Below are 25,959 nucleotides of genomic sequence, written 5' to 3'. Positions count from 1 at the left end.
TATAAGTGTGTGTGTTTCACTGTTTGATCTGCTGCAGTCTCTGACGAGACAGCCAGACGTTACCCTACGGAACGAGCTCAGAGCTCATTATTTCCGATCTTCGGATAGGCCTGAGACCAGGCACACATCACACACCGGGACAACAAGGTCACAACTCCTCGATTTACATCCCGTACCTACTCACTGCTAGGTGAACAGGGGCTACACGTGAAAGGAGACACACCCAAATATCTCCACCGGCCGGGGAATCGAACCCCGGTCCTCTGGCTTGTGAAGCCAGCGCTCTAACCATGACACTGTGTGTGTGTGTGTGTGTGTGTGTTTTATCTGCCCAAGGAAGAAGTCATCATCACTCTGCGGTGTCTCGCTAGACCTGAACTGTGCCTTGAGGCGGCCTGAATACAGTGGGTGGGTGGGTGACACTAGCGGCCGGCGGGTCTCACTGTCAGGCCCGTTGGTGGTGTCTGTCGTCAGCAGCAATCAGCACCGCTGCACCGTACAGTACGTCAGGCCTTGGACAGACCGCCTCACCATGCTTGGTGGACTTACCATTCTCTGTTAATCTTTAAACTGTGGGTAGTATTTCTGCTACCCCTTTATATATATATATATATATATATATATATATATATATATATATATATATATATATATATATTTTTTTTTTTTTTTTTTTTCGTTTATGTAAGAAGGGAAAGATGGCCAAGGGCAACACAAAGGGTAAAGAAAAAAAAAAAAAAAAAACCCACTTAGTTGTAAGTCCCCTTATAATAATGGAGTCGATGACTAGATGGACTCCATGCTCCCTCTGCCAACCTTCCCTTCGTGGCATGACTCCGACTCGCATCACGTTGTGCGCGTCTTTTATTAACCTGTTGCTTTGATACAGACGTTTTGATTATTGTTTTCTTGTTTGTAGCCTTGTGACCTTGTTACTGCAGCAAAGGTATATAAATTCAGTTTTTTTTTTTATTGATTTACATTTTTTTTTTTTAATGTTATATCACGTGTTAGTGAAGATGCCGGAATTTTGATGGATGAAAACCCTAACCTAATTACATTACATTACCTGCACTGTTGGGGGAAAGGACTCTGTTTTTAGTATCATTACACTTCACAATATCATATCAAGTGTGATGGGGTGATAAATGATCTACTTCAGTATATGATGCAGGTCCAGTCTTGTGCTCATCCACGGGTCAGCTGAGGCAGCGGTGCCACACTCCCGGGAGTCACTGGATGGTGTGACGAGTGATCGCATGGAACTGGCTGGATGTTCGGCCTACCAGGATAAGTTAGGAGCAAAGTTGTGCTGGAATGTGCAGTATCCCAATGCCTCTAGAGTACCGGAGAGTCCCTTCTTCCCCCTTACTGGGCCTGCACAGCTGCAAGTGGCCCTTCACAAGACAGATCCAACGCTTACCACTTACCAGATTCGCTACACGTGGGAACGCAGGATGGTAAAGTGATGTTTTAGTAACACCTTTAGTCCTTTTTTCACAAGGGAGTACATTTAGGCTGCATATTCCTCCTTATTCAACCACGCATCTAGACTCACTGCAGTCATCTTAATCCAAAATTTAATCTCTTACTCACGATCGCACAAGTTTAATTTTATTTGAAGCAGTAGTGGCCATTTAAAGAGTGGTTCAGTGAAGGAAGAATATGAAAATCATATTATCTTATGTCCATAGGCAGTAGATACATGCATGATATATTTGCCCTACCAGCTACCATACCACTTCAGCCATTCTAGAGCTGATTGACCGACTCCCTTGAGGTTAGCATGAGATGAGCAAACATGTTTCCCACCTGTATTTGTCTTTTAGTTCAGAATGTTGAATTATTGATTGTCTTCTTGGACTTCCTTACATTTTGGTTAACTTCATTGTTTGATAATGCAATAACGCATTACAGTAATACAGAAAACTGGTATTCAGAGTTTCTTATCTTTACGCAGCTGTACCGCACTTTCCTGCTGTCAGTGAACACACCAGGTACAGCCATTCCACGGGAACACAGCATCAGCTACAATATTAACTTCGGCTCTCAGAATATTTACTTGGACCTACATTCTCCTCAGACAAATATATCAGCTAGAGGTGAGTGTGCCACAGGGAACAAATGCAAGTCTCTTTAAACCGACCACTACACTCTTTAACATATAATACTTTTCAATACTCACTTTGATGTATATATATATATATATATATATATATATATATATATATATATATATATATATATATATATATATTGAGAGAGAGAGAGAGAGAGAGAGAGAGAGAGTGGGGGAGGCCATTCAATGAATTCCTGGCCAAACCGTAATTAAGGAAACAAATAGTGCAAAGGTTCACTCAATGTGCTTTTTTTTTTTTTTTTTTTACTATCTAATTGCCTTTGACCATAACACACTGTTTCAGTCTCATCTGAAGTCTGAAAATCTGTCCCTGAAGAATGGTGGCTTGAATCCCTCCAAAACCTGTATGACTTGTTTCCTTGTCATCAGTGACAGTGATGACCTACTGCTGCTGGAAGAATAATTCAAAGCCACAAGTCATCACTTTGTTCATGGCCACCATGCCCTTGTGTGCAGGAGCAATGTTCTGCAAAAAGAGACATTTTGGGTCACTTTCCCTCAGTGTTTCTCAAACAAGTAGAGCCTCCCAAAACTTCTGCAGTATATCGGCATAGTATGATCTGTCAGTGGTGTGATCCATAAAGTCTATGAGGAGGATCTCTCCAGGGTTCCACCACCCCAGGACAGTGTCACTATTCAGGTCAATACTTATTAACTTCTCAGGTCGTTACGTGGACAGCAGTAGAGAGCGGCGCGCAGATCTGAATGTGGAGCTCAATGGGCGAGAGGTTGCAACACTCACTGCAGGCCTTGCTGCCCACAGCAGGGAGGGACGAGATGTGATCAGACCCATCTTCACTGTAACCTATCAAGGCCATGATGCCATCAAGGTCACAGGTAAGGATGTTCCATTTTTTTTTTAGCTTTTCTTGTGAAAAATGACATAATTATAACTTTTTATGTGCCAAAAGTCTTAAAGTATTAAGCCACAAATATGACAACTAATCCAGTGTAAATTGATTTCTCTAGTTGATATGAATATAGATATGAATGAGTAAGTCTTGGATTGTGAAAAAAAAATGACAGGTGAAGACTTAACCAAACAGTGAGTGTCACAACTGTTAATAGAACACAGGCCAATGTGGTGTGTATGTACTGTAGGGAACTTGGTGGACTGAGTTTTACTTTGGCATCTCACAATGCAGGCGTTGTGGACCGTCGTCAGAGCGGCGGCAGAGAATTGATGGAGGTTGACATGCAAGTGAGTTGTTTGCTGCCACAGGAGGATGGACGTTGGGCAATGGCTGCTGGAACCATCAAGGGTAACCTCTTCCATGGTCTAAGCGAGTGGACCGGCAATCTTGAGGCACTTTACAGCCCCTCGGTAATGCTTTTGTCCTGAGTTTTTTTTTTTTTTTTTCATGGAACTTTTCTCTCTCTCTCTCTCTCTCTCTCTCTCTCTCTCTCTCTCTCTCTCTCTCTCTCTCTCTCTCTCTCTCTCTGAGGATATATATAATTATCCTGACAGAGCAAACAGCAAATGGAAGTATTGTCTGGAAAAGTTGTGTACAAGAAACATTCTTAGTTTTCAAGATATATATGACAAATTAACTTTAAAAGATAGGACATTGTATCCTTCAATCAGTCGTGTAAACCAGAGGTTCTCAAGCCTTTTTTTTCCTGTTAAGAACCCCCTTGAGTTATAAGGCCATTTACCCAAACCCTCCTAGTAATCTGACATTGAACAGAAAGTTAATTTAGTGACTGACACTAACTCAATATGCAGTGGTACTGCAAAGGATATTATTAGATCAGCCATATCTAAGTATACCCCTGGAAATCTTACAGAATGTTGATTTAGTGACTGGCACTAACTCGATATGCAATGGTACGGCAAAGGATATTATTAAATCAGTCATCGAAGTACCCCTAGAAATCTTCTTGTGAACTCCAGGTTGAGAACCCCTTTTGTAAACAATACTCATACACTTATGTATTTGTATCATGGAATAAAGTATTGATAAAAAGATGGTTAGCACTTGATGTAATTTTTTTTTTTCAGTATTTTATAACATAGACTTTTCTGTTCATATTAGGAATTAGGGAAAGATACATTTCTTCTAATAGATGTTGAGGACAAAAAAGAGAAGAAAAAAAAAAGGTCACTATTTATGATTGCTTTCAGGAGTCAGCAGCAAGTGAGAGTATCAAGCTGGAATACCGGTGGACTGAACCACTCTCAGTTCACACAGAGATCAAGAAAGAGCTCAGTGTACGCTTCTTCTTCTCACAGTTTCCAAATATTAATTTCAAGGGCCAGCTGTTGAGACGGGTAAGTTAGGAAAGTTTTGTGTTGCTTTACTTTCAGCTTAGAGCCTTAGACAGACAGATTTGTTCTGGTGTCTTTTAAGAAAATGGCTGAGTATTGAGGCATAATGGAAAGATTGATGTAAATATATTTGCCAAGGCACTGTAAGTTATGGAAGAATGAAGTCTATTAAGATTTTGACCTATTTTATCCATGAAAGTGTTTCTGGCAAGAAACTTAGACTTAGTATAATTTTGAAGCTGCTGCTCTTTTCTAAACATTACTAGAGTAGGCTAAGTTAAACCAATCAGTCCCTTCAGGAAATTGGCACTGGGTTGTTTTTCCAGTTATAGTTTAATATGTGTGGTGGATTGGTTCTCCAAATCCACAACAGATATACAATTTGTTTTCTACAATTATAAACACTTGCATTCAGCACCAAATGACTTTAAAAGTCCGTCTGACAGAAACATCATATTCCACAAACTGGCAACTCACTCTTCAGTCTGAAAAAAATGGTCCAAGAGAATATAATTCCATGGTAACTAGGTTCATACCTCATATGTTTTTTAAAGGATAGAATAATAAATTCAGTGCTTGACATTTTACAGACAGAAGAGCCATTCTGTGTAAATTCTCCTTGCTTTGCACAAGGAAATTGTTGAGGTGGTTTTAAACACAGTGTTGTACTGAGTTACTGAGTGATGCATGGAGAATATACAGGCCATGATTCATAACACAAGCAATAAAAGCTTTATAAGAATGATGGAACACTTGTAGAAATGAGCCATATACCTGTAACTGATGCCAGTGAAGCGATAATGAGTGTGTTGTTGAAGGAATAGCAGGAGGAGTTATCCAAGGACAGTGTGTTGTAAATTCTTAGGTAACAATTTAAAGAACAAATGTTTTTAGTGTTTTAGTATCATGGAGCAAAATCTGAGAGATTTATTACTTGTTATTGAATTAATTATAACATTAGTTTGCATCGTTTTCTTTCAGTTACATTATGGTACTAGAGAAAATAGTTTACAGCTTAATTTTGGTGAAAATTTTGAGGATGTAAATCATCGTGTTGATATATACGAGTCCTTCACCTACCACAATACTGAAACAGCCACAGTTTTCAACTTCACCACTAGCATCAAGGTAAGTTCACCATTATCACTAACATTGAGGTGAGTGTTAGCAGTTCACCACTAGCACTGAGATGAGTGTTAGCAGTATTTGTATACTGTATACAGATTGGAAGGAAATATCTTTTAGGAGATTTCAAGAACAAAAAAGTAAAGAATGGCTGATCACTGCACTCTTTCCATTTACCAAAAGGATGTGTGGGTGTGTGTGTGTGTGTGTGTATTTACCTAGTTGTATTTACCTAGTTGTAGTTTTACAGGGCCTGGGCTTTATGCTCATGTGGCCCTGTCTCCATATCTACACTTATCCAATCTTACTTTAAAAGTGTGCACACTCGTTGCAGACACTACTTCTTCATCTAAAGTGTTCCACGTCTCAATACATCTCTGCGGGAAACTATATTTTTTAATATCTCTCAGACATCTTCCCTTTCTCAGCTTTTTACTATGCGATCTTGTGCTTCGGATGTCATATTCTTCTCTCAAGATCAGTTTCTCATTATCCACCTGGTCCATTCCGTTGATCAATTTCTAGACTTGTATCAGGTCTCCTCTCTCCTTCTTTGTTCCAAGGTTGGTAGATCCATAGCCTTTAGTCTCTCCTCATATGTCATCCCTTCAAGTTCTGGGACCATTCTTGTAGCCATTTTTGTAGCCTCTCCAATTTCCTTATGTGTTTCTTTTATGAGGGGTCCACACTACTCCTGCATATTCCAATCTGGGTCTTATTATAGTATTTATCAATTTCTTCATCATTTCTTTGTCCATGTAGTGAAATGCTACTCCAATATTCCTCAGCAAATTATATGTTTCTCTAAAATTCTATCAATATGGCTTACTGGTTGATTGTTTTCTTCCATCGTCACTCCTAAGTCCTTTTCCTTTTGACTTTCTCCAGTTCTACTCCATCTCCCATCTTATAGATTCCCACAGGTCGTCTTTCACTCTTTCCCATTTCCATGACATGGCTTTTGTTCACATTGAATTCCATTTCCCACTTCTTACTCCATTCCCAGATCTTATTTAGGTCTTCTTGCAGTATTTCACAATCCTCCTTTTGCTTTATAACTCTGCACAGTTTCGTATCATCCGCAAACAAATTTATGTAGCTGTTCACTCCTTCTGGCATGTCGTTAATATAAATGAGGAAAAGTATTGGTGCCAATACTGACCCCTGTGGCACTCCGCTTTCTACTGCTCTCCACTTGGACTTCATATCTTTAACTACCGTCCTTATTTCTCTCCCCCTCAAATAATTTTCTATCCATCTCAATGTGCTTCCTTTTAAGCCACCCTTCTCCTCTAACTTCCACAGTAATCTTGCATGTGGCACTTTGTCAAACGCCTTTTTAAATCCAAATAGATGCAGTCAACCCATCCTCTCTCTCTTGTACTCTATCAACTATTCTAGAATAGAAACTCAATAAATTAGTTACACAAGACCGTCCTTTTCTAAAACCAAATTGGCTATTTGATATTAATTTGTTGTCTTCAAGGAACTCGATCCATTGTTTCTTTATTATTCTTTCACACATCTTGCATATTACACTAGTTAGTGATACCGGTCTGTAATTTAAAGGTTCTTCTTTCCTTCCGCTCTTATATATGGGAACCACCTCAGCTCTTTTCCATTCTACTGGCACTGTTCCATTTTCTATTGAGCATTTTATGATGTTGTATATAGGACTTGCTAGTTCTTCCCTACATTCTTTCAGTATTCTGCCTGAGACTTCATCCGGTCCCATTGCCTTCTCTTCATCCAGTTCCTTCATTAACTCTTTTATTTCAAGCTTGGTTACTTTAATCTCTTTCATATAGATTGTCTCTCTATTACCCTGTGGCCTCTCAAATTTGGATTCTTTAGTAAAGACCTCCTGGAATTTTTATTTAATAGTTCTGCCATACTTTTGGGTCTTCCACCATCCGTTCTCTCCTTTTAACCTTTCTATTGTTTCTTTTTGCCTAATTTTTCCATTTATGAATCTATAGAACAATTTTGGTTGCTCCTTACATTTTTCGACAATATCTTTTCAAGTTCTTTTCCTCTTCCTTCCTCACCTTAACATATTCATTTCTCGCTGCCTTGAAGTTTTCCTTGTTTGTTGGATTCCTATTTCTCCTCCACCTTTTCCATGCTCCATCTCTTTTCTCCTTTGCCCTAGCACACCTTGCATTAAACCAATCTTTCTTTCCTTCTTCTTTTGGTCTATATTTTGGGACATATTCCTGACTCCTGTTTTGTATATTTCCAAAAATAAGTTATATTTGTCTTGCATTGTCTCTGAGTTTTCCATCTCCTCCCAGTCTACGTTTTAAAATAGTTCTTTATTTGTTGGGCAATTTCAATTATTTTTTATATGTTTCTATTGACACTATTCTAAGACATTTTTCTCTTTATGTTTATCCTCAAAATTCTTCATTATTGAAAAATGGTCACCTGAAGGTGACACTGAGCACTAGACGCACTATACTAGCTCAACATTGCTGACTATTCTTGCTTTCAAAAACTAAAACATATATCTTTATGTACATCATTGAACAGATGCCGCTAATGGGAATTATTGTTGATCAAATCAAATGCATTATAAAGGTTTACTGAATATTTATTGATCATAATTCTATCATTGTTACATACTTTGACAATGAATATCCTTTTCCTTCAACAGAGAACCATATATATTTGACTCAGGCATCTATAAGAATACCATTCCTATGATCTAACATAATCAGTTATGCACATTGGAGACATGCTTTTCGTATACATTATAAAAATATCATAGTTATGGAAGTGATATTGATGGATGATGGACTTCACTCCTGCCAAGTAAAAGAAAGTGACAAAATGATCCACCTAAAAAAATCTTTTGTCCTTATTTGTTATGGAAGACAGAAACAGTATCCTTGTTATTTATGGAAGACATATGTTGTTTCCTTATTTATTATGGAAGACATAGAAGCAGTGCACATGAAGATACAGTGCACTTTTGCACCTGATTCTTCCTCTTGACACTCTGCACATCGGGCTTTTTGCATGGTTCTTGTACATGGCCCAAAATGTCAGCATCAGTCTACTTTCTGATGCACTCTTTTCTCCCCTTACTCCGCAGTAAGGTGACTTTGTAGATTGTCTGATAAGTTCTAATAGCCTTGAACTACTGATCGCCTAAAGTCACAGTATGTCATTTTCTATTGCCACAGATTCTATGAATCTGCCATGCATTTTCATGCTGCATCAAGACCAAATGCAAAACCACCATTTCTTTCCTCTAAAGGACACCCTCAGACCATCTACATTTTTCAAACCGATCCACTCCTCCCATGAATTTATTGTACATGGTCACCACATATGGACAATCAACTTTGATTTTCTGCCTCTTCTTAGCTACACTTGCAACTCTGTCCACTTTTGTTATCTTGGCACCCAAAACAATTTGATGCAAGTGTTTCTTTACCATCTTCTGGAGGGAAAATCGTGACTTGTACTACATCTCTGCCTCTAATTTCTTGACTTGCACCTGCTGATTCTTGGTACTCATCTCATCGTCTTGCTCTCCAATATTTGTAGCATCTCTTCAACAGTCAGACTGAAGCAAAGAAAAAATATATATATATTTTTTATATATATATATATATTATTTTATATATATTTATTATATATATTTTTCGAGTATGTTGTCTATAAATTACATAGCTAGTTGTTCTGTCATCATGTCCACAAACATACCTCACTAGATCAAGTGATAAATAAAGACTATTCAGCTGCAAACTATACACCTATCATCTGCTGTTTTCACACTGGTATCAATAGTATCTCTAGTGTCCAGTGTCACCTACAGGTGACACGCAAAATGTATTTATCATACCAGAGATAAATCTAATCTATATGGATGTGATGCTTTCATTTAGCATCCTATTGTGTTTTTCAACAAAGATACAGAACACAGTCACTCACCTCTTAACTCTGTGTTCAGCCATTATAAGAGAAGAACTTGAACATTTGGTGAAATTCCCTCAGAGCATCATCTTCATCCTTCTGGTGTGTCTATGTACAAAGACACTGGCGGCTGATGAGTATATCAAAGAAAAGAGACATGATGGGGCTTGTAGAAAACTTAAACTTAATGGCTACCTAAAATAAATTTTGGAGATATAGCAAAAGGAAATCGTGTCACCTATAGGTGACACTGGGCGCTGACGGGTTAAAATAGTTCTTGAGATTCTCAATATCAGCCTTTCTGTAATTTAATCGGTCTCCTTTGTATGAATCGTCTCTATCTTCCTTTCCTTCTTCTATATCTATTTCTAATATTGCATGGTCACTCTTTCCCAATGGGCACTTATATCTTATATCGTCATTCATTTGTATACCCCTTGTAAAACTAGGTCCAATCTCGCTCTCGTTTCCTCTGAATCTTGTGCATTCCTTTACTCTCTGGTCCATCATATTGTCTATCATTAGGTTCAAGAATCTTTCTCCCAGGCTTCTTCCCCATACCACTTTCATAATTTTCCCAGTCCACTTCTTTACAGTTGAAATCTCCTACTAATATCACTTTTCTCCTTTCTTTAACGATTCTCATTAGACTCCTTATTGTGTCATCTATCATGTCTTTATATTCTTGATTGGTCCATGAATTTGTTTTGGTGGCACATATGTTACAATGATTGTTATCTCTTTTTTATTAATATGCATCTTAATATACAATACTTCTGCTTTTCCTTCCGCACATTCCACTTGGTTTATCACTATCTCCTTCCTTAACATTATCATGACTCCTCTTCCTCCTTTACCCACTCTGTCTCTTCTCCATACATTATACCTATTATCCAAATCTATTATGATTGCCTCATTTAGTTTTGTTTCAGCCAGGCATACAATATCTGGATTTTCTTTCCTTATGTAATCTCTTAATTCTAATTTACTTGATAAAACCCCGTCTATGTTCATATACATCATTTTTAGTCTTTTGCCTTTATCATTTTTAGTTAAACTTGTTCCACTTTTTTCTCTTCCTTCTCGTTTATATACCATTTCCTTATCCTGTCTCCTAGAATTCTCCAAAAAAATGCCTTCTTCTCCTCTTCTGACCTTTCATTATGCTTTTCCCTTACTGCTGCTGCCAGTTCATTGTATCTCTTCCTTTCTTCCTCATTTCTATTTTTCTTTATATAGATATCCTTGCAGCCTTCTGTTTCTCTAAGTTTTGTTGTTCTATATAATATTTCTTCTGTTGCTGCTTGTGATTTTAGTAGTATTTTAATTTAATTTTCCTTCTTGATATGGTCCCATTCTGTTTATTTCTTCTACTTCTTCTTCCAAGTTCTGCCTATCTTTGTCATTAAGATTCTTCAGTAGGTCTTTGACTGATTTCATTTCTTCTTTTTCTCTTTTTGGTCTATATTTTATATTTTTTTCTTTTATTCCAAATACGACTACACTCTTCTTTTTTTCGGCAATTTCTCTAACTAGATTTTCTTTTGTCTTGAGGACTCCTATCATTTTGTTTGTCATATTTTCTTCTTTTTCTTTAAGTTGTTCTTGAATCACCTCCTGAAAATTGGCCTTATCTTTCTTATCTTGGACTTTCCATGCTTGTACTTCTTTTTTAATCACGTTCTGTACTCTTTCCTCTTCCTTATTTACTAGATCTTTCAGCTTCTCTTTTTCTTTCTCGGCTTTACCGAGTCCTTCTTCCATCTGCTTCTTGTAGTTAGCTACTTCCTTTTTTAGTTCTTCGTTTTCCGCTCTTAGCCTAGCTTCATTTTCTTCCACTTTTCTTATCCTTTCTCTCAGTCTTATAAACTCCATTTCCTGTTCTTTATTCTCTTTCATTTCCATCTTCTCCTTTATCAGTTTATCTAGTTTAGTTTATCTAATTTGTGTGTGTGTGTGTGTGTGTGTGTGTGTGTATTTACCTAATTGTATTTACCTAATTGTAACATACGGGAAAAGAGCTATGCTCGTGTTGTCCCGTCTCCATATCTATTAATGTCCAGCTTTTTCTTAAAATCATGAATATTCCTTGCGTTGACCACTTCCACGTCTAAACTATTCCATGCTTCCACCCTTCTATGAGGAAGCTATATTTTTCACATCTCTCCTATAAGTGGCCATTTTAGTTTTTCCCATGCCCTCTCGACATTCTTTCATTCCACATACACAGATCTTCCCTATCCATTTTTTCCATGCCAATCATCACTCTGTATATTGCTATCAGGTCTCCCTTTCTCTTCTGTTTTCCAGGGTGGAAGTTGCATTCTTTTCAGTCTGTCTTCATAAGTCAAATCTCTTAAGTCAGGCACCATTTTGTTGCAGCCCTCTGTACTTTCTCTAGTTTCCTTATGTGTTTCTTTAAGTTCGGAGCCCACTGTATTGTTGCATATTCAAGCCTCGGTCTTATCATTGCAGTAATTATTTTCTTCATCATTTCTTCATCTAAATATCTGAACGCCACTCTTATGTTCCTCAATAAGTTCAATACTTCTCCAATTATTTTGTTTATATGTCTCTCTGGCGATAGGTCATTGGTAATTGTCACCCCAAGGTCTTTTCTTCATGACTGGTTTTATGTCTTCATTTCCTATCTTGTACATACTCCTGATTCTTCTTTCACTCTTGCCAAACTCTATTTTCTTGCATTTTGTCGTGTTGAACTCCATTTGCCATGTACAGCTCCATTTCCATATTCTGTCCAAGTCTTCCTGGAGTAGTTCGCAATCTTTGTCACATCTCACTTTTCTTAACAATTTTGCATCGTCTGCAAATAGGCTCACATAACTGGACACCCCATCCACCATGTCATTTATGTAGACCGCGAACATTACTGGTGCCAACACTGATCCCTGTGGAACTCCACTCTCCACCAATCCCCATTCTGATGGTCTGTCCTTAATTATTGTTCTCATTTCTCTTCCCACCAAAAGTCTTCCATCCATTTTAGTAAACTGCCATGCACTCCTCCTACCATTTCAAGTTTCCAGATCAGTCTCTGTGGTACCTTATCAAAGGCCTTTTTAAATCCAGATATATTCCATCAGCCCAACCATCTCTTTCCTGTATTACATCTATCACCCTCGAATAGTAACATATCAGGTTTGTCGTGCATGAACGCCCTTTTCTAAAACCAAATTGACACTCACAAAGTATGTCATTTTTCTCCAAGAAGTCTGTCCATCTATTCTTCACCACCCTCTCACACATCTTAGCTACCACACTTGTAAGTGACACTGGTCTATAGTTCAATGGGTCTCTCTTGTTACCTGATTTATAGATTGGGACAATGTTAGCTCTTTTCCAGTCTTGGGGCACTACACCTTCCCTTAATGAGGCATCAATTACTTCACAAACTTTTTCTGCCAGTTGCTCCTGCATTCTCTTAAAATCCATCCTGATACCCCATCAGGTCCCACAGCTTTTCTCACTTCTAAACTCCCCATCATGTTCTTGATCTCCTCCACAGTTACTTGAAACTCCTTCATAATCCCTTTCTGTTCCATTACCAGTGGTTTGTCAAAAGCAGTCTCCTTTGTGAATACCTTCCAAAGCATCCATTCATAGCCTCTGCCATTTCCTGGGATCTTCACTGCATACTCCATTTACTTCTAAACTTTCAATACTTTCTCTATTTTTGATGTTGTTGTTCACATGTCTGTAAAAAGCCTTGGTTGGTCTTTACATTTATCAATTATATCCTTTTCTTGTTTCTTTCTTTCTTCTCTTCTAATCAACACATATTCATTTCTTGCTCTTTTGTAACTTTCCCACTGCTTAATCCGTCTTTTCCTTCTCCACCTCTTCCATGCATCCTCTTTTCTTGTTCTAGCCTTTTCACATCTATCGTTAAACCAGTCCTGCTTTCCAACTTCTCTATGTTGTCTTATTGGTACAAATTTTTCTCACCTTCTTTGTATATTTTTATAAATTCCTTCCACTTTTCATTTGCTCCTTAGCACTCTTGAATTTCATCCAATTTGTCTCTTGAAAGAATTTCTTTAGGTTTCCAAAATCTGTCTTGGCATAATTCCATCTTCCCACTTTATATTCTTCATTTCTTCTAGATTTCTCTTCGTCTATCACCTTGAACTCCAAAACTGCATGATCACTCTTTGCTAAAGGGCACTCCACCCTCATCTCCTCAATGACCATTGGCTCTGTACTAAAGACCAAGTCCAGTCTTGACGATGCTCCTCTCCTCCAAACCTAGTATCTTCTTTGACCCACTGAGTTAACACATTTTCCATTGCCAGTGTCAATAGTGTATTTCCCATGTTGTCTCTGATCCTTCCATTGACCAGTCCTCCCAACACACCTCTTTACAATTAAAATCTCCCATCATTATAGTTCGTTCACAGCCACCCAACATTTCTTCCAGACATGTTCCTGTATCACTTATCATTTCTTCATATTCCTGTACTGACCATGCATTTGTCTTAGGTGGTACGTACACCACTATGTAGTGCCTCTTTTTCCTTCATTAGTTTCTGCTCTGATCTTTAGCACTTCTGCCTTTCCCATACCTTCTTTCACTTGATCCACCTTTATATCTTTTTAACCAGCAACATCACTCCTCCTCCCATCTTACCTACTCTATTTCTTTTCCAAACATTATATTTCCTTCTCCAACCATCATCAGGTCTTCTCCTCTCTCAGTTTTGTTTCAGTAAGACCCACAATATCTGGGTTCTTGTCCCTCAAGTAATCGTTGAGTTCTAAAATCGATATCACTCCATTTATGTTGGAATACATTACATTCCGCTCATCGTAAGTTTCTTTAGTCCTTTCTTGCTGTACTTTTCTGGGTTATGAACCACTTCCTCAGTCTCATATCCAAGATTCTCCAGAAAAACTCTTTCTTCTCCTCTTCTGTCCTCTCTTCATTTTTTTTCAAAGCCTCCTTTCTCAACTCATTTAACATTTCTCTTTCCTTTTCACCGAGATCTCTTCTCAACCAAATCTTCCTTGTTGTTTCCTGCTGGGCTAGCCTCCATGACTTCTCCACCAATTCATCTACATCCTTTTGTGACTTAAGTTTGATTCTTATTGGCCTCATACCTTCTCTTGTGAACTTTCCAATTCTATGAAGTCCTCTATTTCTTGTACTAGGTCTTTTCCTCCTCCTGCACCACATTAATGATATTATTTATCACCTTTTTATGTTTTCTCTCTCTCCATTTTACTCGGTGTCTTATCCTCCTCCACACCAAATATCACCACACATCTCTTTTTGTCTACAGTTTCCCTCACCAATGTCTCATTTGATTTAATAACCTTCACCACTTTCTCAGCAATCTTCTCTTCTATGATCTGTTGATCTATAATTTCAGCAAGGCCCAAAGTTTTCTCCCAGACTCTTTGATTTCCTTTTCCAGACTTGCAACTTTGTAATTTACCTCCTTTCTTTCCACTTCCTGACTTTTTCCATTCAGCCTGCTTCTCCATCACTTTTCCTAGAGATTCTCCACATTTTTCAATTCACTTTAATTAGCTTAACTTCCTCTTTCAGTGCTTCATTTTCCTTCTTCATATCGGCACAGTCTTTCTTTACATTGTCATAACTCGTTTCCAGGCCCCATACTTTTCAAACAGTTTTCAATTTTACCTTCCAACTCCAGAATTTTCTTCACATAAGTGTGTGTGTGTGTGTGTGTGTGTGTGTGTGTGTGTGTGTGTGTGTGTGTGTGTGTGTGTGTGTGTGTGTGTGTGTGTGTGTATTTACCTAATTTACCTAATTGTAACATACGGAAAAGAGCTATGCTCGTGTTGTCCCATCTCCATATCTATTAATGTCCAGCTTTTCTTAAAATCATGAATATTCCTTGCGTTGACCACTTCCACGTCTAAACTATTCCATGCTTCCACCCTTCTATGAGGAAGCTATATTTTTCACATCTCTCCTATAAGTGGCCATTTTAGTTTTTCCCATGCCCTCTCGACATTCTTTCATTCCACATACACAGATCTTCCCTATCCATTTTTCCATGCCAATCATCACTCTGTATATTGCTATCAGGTCTCCCTTTCTCTTCTGTTTTCCAGGGTCGGAAGTTGCATTCTTTTCAGTCTGTCTTCATAAGTCAAATCTCTTAAGTCAGGCACCATTTTGTTGCAGCCCTCTGTACTTTCTCTAGTTTCCTTATGTGTTTCTTTAAGTTCGGAGCCCACTGTATTGTTGCATATTCAAGCCTCGGTCTTATCATTGCAGTAATTATTTTCTTCATCATTTCTTCATCTAAATATACGAACGCCACTCTTATGTTCCTCAATAAGTTCAATACTTCTCCAATTATTTTGTTTATATGTCTCTCTGGCGATAGGTCATTGGTAATTGTCACCCCAAGGTCTTTTCTTCATGACTGGTTTTATGTCTTCATTTCCTATCTTGTACATACTCCTGATTCTTCTTTCACTCTTGCCAAACTCTATTTTCTTGCATTTTGTCGTGTTGAACTCCATTTGCCATGTACAGCTCCATTTCCATATTCTGTCCAAGTCTTCCTGGAGTAGTTCGCAATCTTTGTCACATCTCACTTTTCTTAACAATTTTGCATCGTCTGCAAATAGGCTCACATAACTGGACACCCCATCCACCATGTCATTTATGTAGACCACGAACATTACTGGTGCCAACACTGATCCCTGTGGAACTCCACTCTCCACCAAGCCCCATTCTGATGGTCTGTCCTTAATTATTGTTCTCATTTCTCTTCCTACCAAAAGTCTTCCATCCATTTTAGTAAACTGCCATGCACTCCTCCTACCATTTCAAGTTTCCAGATCAGTCTCGGTGTGGTACCTTATCAAAGGCCTTTTTAAATCCAGATATATTCCATCAGCCCAACCATCTCTTTCCTGTATTACATCTATCACCCTCGAATAGTAACATATCAGGTTTGTCGTGCATGAACGCCCTTTTCTAAAACCAAATTGACACTCACAAAGTATGTCATTTTTCTCCAAGAAGTCTGTCCATCTATTCTTCACCACCCTCTCACACATCTTAGCTACCACACTTGTAAGTGACACTGGTCTATAGTTCAATGGGTCTCTCTTGTTACCTGATTTATAGATTGGGACAATGTTAGCTCTTTTCCAGTCTTGGGGCACTACACCTTCCCTTAATGAGGCATCAATTACTTCACAAACTTTTTCTGCCAGTTGCTCCTGCATTCTCTTAAAATCCATCCTGATACCCCATCAGGTCCCACAGCTTTTCTCACTTCTAAACTCCCCATCATATTCTTGATCTCCTCCACAGTTACTTGAAACTCCTTCATAATCCCTTTCTGTTCCATTACCAGTGGTTTGTCAAAAGCAGTCTCCTTTGTGAATACCTTCCGAAAGCATCCATTCATAGCCTCTGCCATTTCCTGGGATCTTCACTGCATACTCCATTTACTTCTAAACTTTCAATACTTTTCTATTTTTGATGTTGTTGTTCACATGTCTGTAAAAAGCCTTGGTTGGTCTTTACATTTATCAATTATATCCTTTTCTTGTTTCTTTCTTTCTTCTCTTCTAATCAACACATATTCATTTCTTGCTCTTTTGTAACTTTCCCACTGCTTAATCCGTCTTTTCCTTCTCCACCTCTTCCATGCATCCTCTTTTCTTGTTCTAGCCTTTTCACATCTATCGTTAAACCAGTCCTGCTTTCCAACTTCTCTATGTTGTCTTATTGGTACAAATTTTTCTCACCTTCTTTGTATATTTTATAAATTCCTTCCACTTTTCATTTGCTCCTTAGCACTCTTGAATTTCATCCAATTTGTCTCTTGAAAGAATTTCTTTAGGTTTCCAAAATCTGTCTTGGCATAATTCCATCTTCCCACTTTATATTCTTCATTTCTTCTAGATTTCTCTTCATCTATCACCTTGAACTCCAAAACTGCATGATCACTCTTTGCTAAAGGGCACTCCACCCTCATCTCCTCAATGACCATTGGCTCTGTACTAAAGACCAAGTCCAGTCTTGACGATGCTCCCTCTCCTCCAAACCTAGTATCTTCTTTGACCCACTGAGTTAACACATTTTCCATTGCCAGTGTCAATAGTGTATTTCCCATGTTGTCTCTGATCCTTCCATTGACCAGTCCTCCCAACACACCTCTTTACAATTAAAATCTCCCATCATTATAGTTCGTTCACAGCCACCCAACATTTCTTCCAGACATGTTCCTGTATCACTTATCATTTCTTCATATTCCTGTACTGACCATGCATTTGTCTTAGGTGGTACGTACACCACTATGTAGTGCCTCTTTTTCCTTCATTAGTTTCTGCTCTGATCTTTAGCACTTCTGCCTTTCCCATACCTTCTTTCACTTGATCCACCTTTATATCTTTTTAACCAGCAACATCACTCCTCCTCCCATCTTACCTACTCTATTTCTTTTCCAAACATTATATTTCCTTCTCCAACCATCATCAGGTCTTCTCCTCTCTCAGTGTGTGTGTGTGTGTGTGTGTGTGTGTGTGTGTGTGTGTGTGTGTGTATTTACCTAATTGTATTTACCTAATTGTAACATACGGAAAAGAGCTATGCTCGTGTTGTCCCGTCTCCATATCTATTAATGTCCAGCTTTTCTTAAAATCATGAATATTCCTTGCGTTGACCACTTCCACGTCTAAACTATTCCATGCTTCCACCCTTCTATGAGGGAAGCTATATTTTTCACATCTCTCCTATAAGTGGCCATTTTAGTTTTTCCCATGCCCTCTCGACATTCTTCCATTCCACATACACAGATCTTCCCTATCCATTTTTCCATGCCAATCATCACTCTGTATATTGCTATCAGGTCTCCCCTTTCTCTTCTGTTTTCCAGGGTTGGAAGTTGCATTCTTTTCAGTCTGTCTTCATAAGTCAAATCTCTTAAGTCAGGCACCATTTTTGTTGCAGCCCTCTGTACTTTCTCTAGTTTCCTTATGTGTTTCTTTAAGTTCGGAGCCCACTGTATTGTTGCATATTCAAGCCTCGGTCTTATCATTGCAGTAATTATTTTCTTCATCATTTCTTCATCTAGATATACGAACGCCACTCTTATGTTCCTCAATAAGTTCAATACTTCTCCAATTATTTTGTTTATATGTCTCTCTGGCGATAGGTCATTGGTAATTGTCACCCCAAGGTCTTTTTCTTCATGACTGGTTTTATGTCTTCATTTCCTATCTTGTACATACTCCTGATTCTTCTTTCACTCTTGCCAAACTCTATTTTCTTGCATTTTGTCGTGTTGAACTCCATTTGCCATGTACAGCTCCATTTCCATATTCTGTCCAAGTCTTCCTGGAGTAGTTCGCAATCTTTGTCACATCTCACTTTTCGTAACAATTTTGCATCGTCTGCAAATAGGCTCACATAACTGGACACCCCATCCACCATGTCATTTATGTAGACTGCGAACATTACTGGTGCCAACACTGATCCCTGTGGAACTCCACTCTCCACCAATCCCCATTCTGATGGTCTGTCCTTAATTATTGTTCTCATTTCTCTTCCTACCAAAAGTCTTCCATCCATTTTAGTAAACTGCCATGCACTCCTCCTACCATTTCAAGTTTCCAGATCAGTCTCTGGTGTGGTACCTTATCAAAGGCCTTTTTTAAATCCAGATATATTCCATCAGCCCAACCATCTCTTTCCTGTATTACATCTATCACCCTCGAATAGTAACATATCAGGTTTGTCGTGCATGAACGCCCTTTCCTAAAACCAAATTGACACTCACAAAGTATGTCATTTTCTCCAAGAAGTCTGTCCATCTAGTCTTCACCACCCTCTCACACATCTTAGCTACCACACTTGTAAGTGACACTGGTCTATAGTTCAATGGGTCTCTCTTGTTACCTGATTTATAGATTGGGACAATGTTAGCTCTTTTCCAGTCTTGGGGCACTACACCTTCCCTTAATGAGGCATCAATTACTTCACAAACTTTTTCTGCCAATTGCTCCTGCATTCTCTTAAAATCCATCCTGATACCCCATCAGGTCCCACAGCTTTTCTCACTTCTAAACTCCCCATCATGTTCTTGATCTCCTCCACCGTTACTTGAAACTCCTTCATAATCCCTTTCTGTTCCATTACCAGTGGTTTGTCAAAAGCAGTCTCCTTTGTGAATACCTTCCGAAAGCATCCATTCATAGCCTCTGCCATTTCCTGGGATCTTCACTGTATACTCCATTTACTTCTAAACTTTCAATACTTTCTCTATTTTTGATGTTGTTGTTCACATGTCTGTAAAAAAGCCTTGGTTGGTCTTTACATTTATCAATTATATCCTTTTCTTGTTTCTTTCTTTCTTCTCTTCTAATCAACACATATTCATTTCTTGCTCTTTTGTAACTTTCCCACTGCTTAATCCGTCTTTTCCTTCTCCACCTCTTCCATGCATCCTCTTTTCTTGTTCTAGCCTTTTCACATCTATCGTTAAACCAGTCCTGCTTTCCAACTTCTCTATGTTGTCTTATTGGTACAAATTTTTCTCACCTTCTTTGTATATTTTTATAAATTCCTTCCACTTTTCATTTGCTCCTTAGCACTCTTGAATTTCATCCAATTTGTCTCTTGAAAGAATTTCTTTAGGTTTCCAAAATCTGTCTTGGCATAATTCCATCTTCCCACTTTATATTCTTCATTTCTTCTAGATTTCTCTTCGTCTATCACCTTGAACTCCAAAACTGCATGATCACTCTTTGCTAAAGGGCACTCCACCCTCATCTCCTCAATGACCATTGGCTCTGTACTAAAGACCAAGTCCAGTCTTGACGATGCTCCTCTCCTCCAAACCTAGTATCTTCTTTGACCCACTGAGTTAACACATTTTCCATTGCCAGTGTCAATAGTGTATTTCCCCATGTTGTCTCTGATCCTTCCATTGACCAGTCCTCCCAACACACCTCTTTACAATTAAAATCTCCCATCATTATAGTTCGTTCACAGCCACCCAACATTTCTTCCAGACATGTTCCTGTATCACTTATCATTTCTTCATATTCCTGTACTGACCATGCATTTGTCTTAGGTGGTACGTACACCACTATGTAGTGCCTCTTTTTCCTTCATTAGTTTCTGCTCTGATCTTTAGCACTTCTGCCTTTCCCATACCTTTTTCACTTGATCCACCTTTATATCTTTTTTAACCAGCAACATCACTCCTCCTCCCATCTTACCTACTCTATTTCTTTTCCAAACGTTATATTTCCCTTCTCCAACCTTCATCAGGTCTTCTCCTCTCTCAGTTTTGTTTCAGTAAGACCCACAATATCTGGGTTCTTGTCCCTCAAGTAATCGTTGAGTTCTAAAATCCCGATATCACTCCATTTATGTTGGAATACATTACATTTCGCTCATATGTAAGTTTCTTTAGTCCTTTCTTGCTGTACTTTTCTGGGTTATGAACCACTTCCTCAGTCTCATATCCAAGATTCTCCAGAAAAACTCTTTCTTCTCTTCTTCTGTCCTCTCTTCATTTTTTTCAAAGCCTCCTTTCTCAACTCATTTAACATTTCTCTTTCCTTTTCACCGAGATCTCTTCTCAACCAAATCTTCCTTGTTGTTTCCTGCTGGGCTAGCCTCCATGACTTCTCCACCAATTCATCTACATCCTTTTGTGACTTAAGTTTGATTCTTATTGGCCTCATACCTTCTCTTGTGAACTTTCCAATTCTATGGAAGTCCTCTATTTCTTGTACTAGGTCTTTTCCTCCTCTTGCACCACATTAATGATATTATTTATCACCTTTTTATGTTTTCTCTCTCTCCATTTTACTCGGTGTCTTATCCTCCTCCACACCAAATATCACCACACATCTCTTTTTGTCTACAGTTTCCCTCACCAATGTCTCATTTGACTTAATAACCTTCACCACTTTCTCAGCTATCTTCTCTTCTATGATCTGTTGATCTATAATTTCAGCAAGGCCCAAAGTTTTCTCCCTGACTCTTTGATTTCCTTTTCCAGACTTGCAACTTTGTAATTTACCTCCTTTCTTTCCACTTCCTGACTTTTTTCCATTCAGCCTGCTTCTCCATCACTTTTCCTAGAGATTCTCCACATTTTCGCAATTCACTTTAATTAGCTTAACTTCCTCTTTCAGTGCTGCATTTTCCTTCTTCATATCGGCACAGTCTCTCTTTACATTGTCATAACTCGTTTCCAGGCCCTCATACTTTTCAAACAGTTTTCAATTTTACCTTCTAACTCCAGAATTTTCTTCACATAAGCGCTCTTCTCCATTATTCCTTGAAACCCTGTGAAGTCTGATTCCTCTTTCGAGTTCACGGCCGCCATGTTGCGCAGACGTAAACAAACCAGCTGATGGCTCAAACGCAGGCTACAGTTTATATTTACCTTCACTGGACATTATTTTGCTAATCAACAGTTAACATGACTATATGGAGACGGGACAAACATTACCAGCTCCTTTCCCACCTTGGTTACTCTTAGGTAACTGTAGAATTATAGATGATTGCTCTGGAGCTCAGCGACCACCTCCGCCATCGACGATGTCCCGTGTGTGTGTGTGTGTGTGTGTGCATAAGTTCATCTGCGTGTGTGTGGGGGGGAAGGTTAGAGAAAATTAGTAAACAATATCAACTCTTTGTCTTTAAATTCTCAGCAACGTTTGCGAAACCTTGACTTAAAGTTTGGGACGGACTGGTATCGAGACAAGTATGTTCACAACACTGGAATCCTCATTCAGTATGATACAAGTAAGTGAAAAGAAGCTTTGTAGTCTCCTGGGTGAAAGGCTTCTCTCTTCCCTCATTAGACATGAACGAGGAAGCGCAGTTGCTTACTGTGGATAATCCTCTCCATTAGCAAAGACTAGGTTTTCACTAATGTATAGGAGCAATTGTCTTATACAATTATGTATTATATCTTGTTTCATTACATAGTATATAAGTATCCATGAAAGGTTATAGCCGAAATCCAGAAGAGGGCACAAAGTGGGTACATGTCACTTCTTTCCATTTATTCTTGCAATTTATTGAATTGTTTGTGAAAGCAGAATGATAACCTGTAGTATTTGGGTGATGTTCTTGTTGTAGATCATCGGATAGAATCACGGCTGCACATGAAATGGAAACCACTTGGATTGGTTGACACAGAAGGTTCTTGGTTTCTCAAGATTCCTGGAAGAGTGGACTGGGAAGTTAATGGACATGTCAAAGAAAACGTTGTCAAAAAATACACGGTCTGTAAGCACTGTTTGTGTGAAATGCCATGTTTTCTAATAGAAATCATAACCTTGACAACACACTGGAGTGACTGAAATTGAAGCAATAAATCACTTCCAAATAAATAACTGTATTTCAGAGACATTGATGGACTGTTCCTTCTCATTCTGAGCACATCACATGACATCCTTCTGCTACTGTATGTTTATCACAATACTTCTTTTAACTTCCAGTTTGAAGTTGAAATAAAAGCCGGACACAACTGGCGACTAGAAGCAAGTGGAACATACAGCGACCATTCAACTCTCCTGGAGCAGCTACACAACCTTCAGCTGGACCTTCACCTTCCAAGCTACGGCCTCACAAGGATCAACACGACAGTTCACTCCAACAACTACCGCATGAGCCTTGACACACATGTAACTTGAGGCAATGTGGCATAGGAGTTGTTCTTGTGACAATGATCTACACTTCTGATGTTTTTAAAATGAGTGCTACCTATTCATAATTTTTTTTTTTTTTTTTTTTTTTTTTTACGGTAAGGCCTATAGCGCCTGTAGGCACACTTGAAGAGTGTAGGGGAAGCGCTGTTCAGCTTCTACCTAGTGGCGCAGGCAGTTTTATTTTTAGTGGTACCCATATCACCACCCAAGCTCATCTTGAGTGTAACCATCTAGAATCTGGGTATCATGGTGACATGTAGGTAACTTTAAACCACTCGACAAATGGCAAAGTGTTTTAAAGCTGTACGTGGTGGGATTCGAACCTATGCGTGAATGTCTGTCCGATCCCATGCTCACCACCTTATCCACTACGCCACCGCCTCCCTGCCTCATGGTAATATATTGCATATTTATCTTTCAGATTTTATTGAATGATGGAAGGAATTATGAGGTGAAGTTAGCTTATGAAAGGCGGCTGGACCACATGCAAGCACAGGAACACATTCTCCACTTTGAGCTCCACATGCCCAACCAGCTGTACATCCTTAATAGTGCCATTAGCTTTGGTACTGTTATTACTTTCACAAGTGAATTACACCTTGACAGGTAAGATGAACAATAGAAAAAAGTGAATGCATTTAAGTAGACATCATAATTTGAAAGCAAACTTAAGTTTTAGATCACCTTTATTTATTCCTTATATTTCAAACTCCAAATGTACTCATATATTACACCTTTCTATAAGTATCAGCTCAGTTTACTTTTAGTACTTTCCCATCATCTGTGTGTGTTTTTAAGTAGTGAACAGCATTTGATGCTGTGTGTCTACCACCTGCCTGTGTCATTATTATGGAAAAATAGTTTATGATGAAGACAATGACAATGTTTACTTTTGTCAACAGACGTGACATTCATCTGAGTGTGACGGCAGATATTCTGCAACCAAGAAAAACTGGTCTTCAAGTTCTCTTAAAATGGAATGCTAACAGGTAAGTAGCTATATCGTGAACTGGAATGCTAAAAGGTAATTAGCTATATCTTGAACTGGAATGCTAACAGGTAACTAGCTATATCTTGAACTGGAATGCTAACAGGTAACTAGTTTTATCACATTTTTCACCAAGACTTTTATTTTCATGTACAAAAACATTATTTGCATCAAAAGAATTTTCATGATTTGGCAGAGATTCAGAAAATCTTTATACCACATTAAAGAGTGACATGTAACTATTTTCCAACAGGGATCCAAATCAAAAGATGTCGATTGAGATGCAGTATGTGAATCCAAATGACAGAACGTCTAACTTTACTCTGAATGGCCTTTTGTTCTTCCTGGGTCAGCAGTATCGAATCAACTGGATGACTGAGAGAAGATGTAAACACTTACTGTTTAAAGAAAAAAAAAAAAAAATTGCTGCTGTAGATCATATTTTATACCTATAATTAATTGCCAGCCATTGGGCACTGTTTTTATGTCATTAGTTATTAGTGTTGAACAAAAATCTAATTTTCTTGCATTTAATGCAGATTTTCAATTTCATTTAGTTTTGATGTAGATTCTAGTATTTTAGAATATGAAATAACTTTCAAATGAAAAGATATATTTCAAAATGTTTAGATAGTATGTGTATTATGAATTTACCTTTCAGTGGAATATATGGAGAGAGATATGATCTGGGAGAACAGAAATGAAGGATCCTTCAGCTGGATGGAGCAGAGTGGTCACTTGCAGGAGATAGCGGCCAATGTAACCATGAGGTTCAGACGTGGCGACACAGCAGAACTGTACGGCATGTTTGACCTGGACACACCCTTCCCACACTGGAAAAAGAATTATCTGGAACTAAAGTAAGTAAAGGAACATTTTGTGTCAGAGTGGTAAATTACCAATACATTTATCTTTTAATCAGCAAAGAACAAGCGAGTTGGTGTGAATCGTTGTCTCTGGCTGGGAATTTTAAGAAGAAAATAGTTCATTTGCTCACAGTCATATTTCCTTGTATATTTATTTTGGAGCTATAAGATAAAAAACAAAAGGAATCTTTTAATTGTTGTGACTGTGTGTTACCGTTACATTTCAACACTTCCAGATACTTCAGAAATGCAGATCAGATTGAGAGCAAGTTGAAGGCACGATGGCATGATGGAGAATTTATAGATTTGCAGCTGAAAGCTCAAAAGCAGATCCAGAACAGCAACTTTAGGATAGAAACAAGACTGGATGTGAATTCTTCATTTGAGGGCCTTGTCTATGCTAGCACAGAAGTCTGGATTGAGAAGAAATCAGGTGTCATTGACTTAAACTTTTATATACAGGTATGTTAGAAGAATTGACAGTGCAATTGTAAGGATGGTCTGATTGCTGGCGTTGTGGTCACATAAAAGAGAACACTGTTGCTGTGCCACCAATTTGTAAGCGGAGTCTTGAGTGGCAGAGTGAAAACACTATAAATGCTTCCACCTTTATTTTCTGAAATTTTTTTGGCCATATTCCTCTGAAGAACATATTGTGGTATATAGATTAATAGGTAGATTTTACATTGATTGGTATTTTCAGTTTTTTAGTTTTCAAACACACCATGCTTGCCTATGAACAAGATTGACTATGTTGGCTTCAAACTCATTTCATTACATTGTGCTTAGATGTGTCACTTCAGTCTCTCATGATCAGACCTGCAGGTCTCTTGTAAAAGTTGCATTTCATGCCACTGTATTTTTTTAATGTAGGACCACTGAAACCTTGATGATAGTTATAAACTTACTGATATTATTTTCTAAGATGTTCCAGTTAGTTTTGATTATGTTGTAT

General features: G+C 38.3%; 1 protein-coding gene across 1 annotated transcript in view; it reads left to right on the top strand.

Annotated features, from left to right (window-relative positions):
* The window catches only part of LOC123507001, a 118,705-nt gene that overhangs the window by 16,896 nt on the left and 75,850 nt on the right, over window positions 1-25,959 (top strand). The window contains exons 23-36 of the mRNA XM_045259497.1: window positions 1,175-1,460; window positions 1,961-2,102; window positions 2,804-2,977; window positions 3,286-3,464; window positions 4,266-4,412; window positions 5,391-5,537; window positions 22,146-22,239; window positions 22,579-22,724; window positions 22,941-23,126; window positions 23,572-23,756; window positions 24,053-24,139; window positions 24,392-24,525; window positions 24,800-24,998; window positions 25,241-25,466. Of these exons, the coding sequence (XP_045115432.1) occupies window positions 1,175-1,460; window positions 1,961-2,102; window positions 2,804-2,977; window positions 3,286-3,464; window positions 4,266-4,412; window positions 5,391-5,537; window positions 22,146-22,239; window positions 22,579-22,724; window positions 22,941-23,126; window positions 23,572-23,756; window positions 24,053-24,139; window positions 24,392-24,525; window positions 24,800-24,998; window positions 25,241-25,466 (2,332 nt within the window). The remainder of the gene's footprint in view (window positions 1-1,174; window positions 1,461-1,960; window positions 2,103-2,803; window positions 2,978-3,285; window positions 3,465-4,265; window positions 4,413-5,390; window positions 5,538-22,145; window positions 22,240-22,578; window positions 22,725-22,940; window positions 23,127-23,571; window positions 23,757-24,052; window positions 24,140-24,391; window positions 24,526-24,799; window positions 24,999-25,240; window positions 25,467-25,959) is intronic.

Source organism: Portunus trituberculatus, chromosome 21, assembly GCF_017591435.1.
Source record: "Portunus trituberculatus isolate SZX2019 chromosome 21, ASM1759143v1, whole genome shotgun sequence".
Taxonomy (NCBI): Eukaryota; Metazoa; Arthropoda; class Malacostraca; order Decapoda; family Portunidae; genus Portunus; species Portunus trituberculatus.
This window is presented reverse-complemented; position numbering and strand designations above follow the sequence as displayed.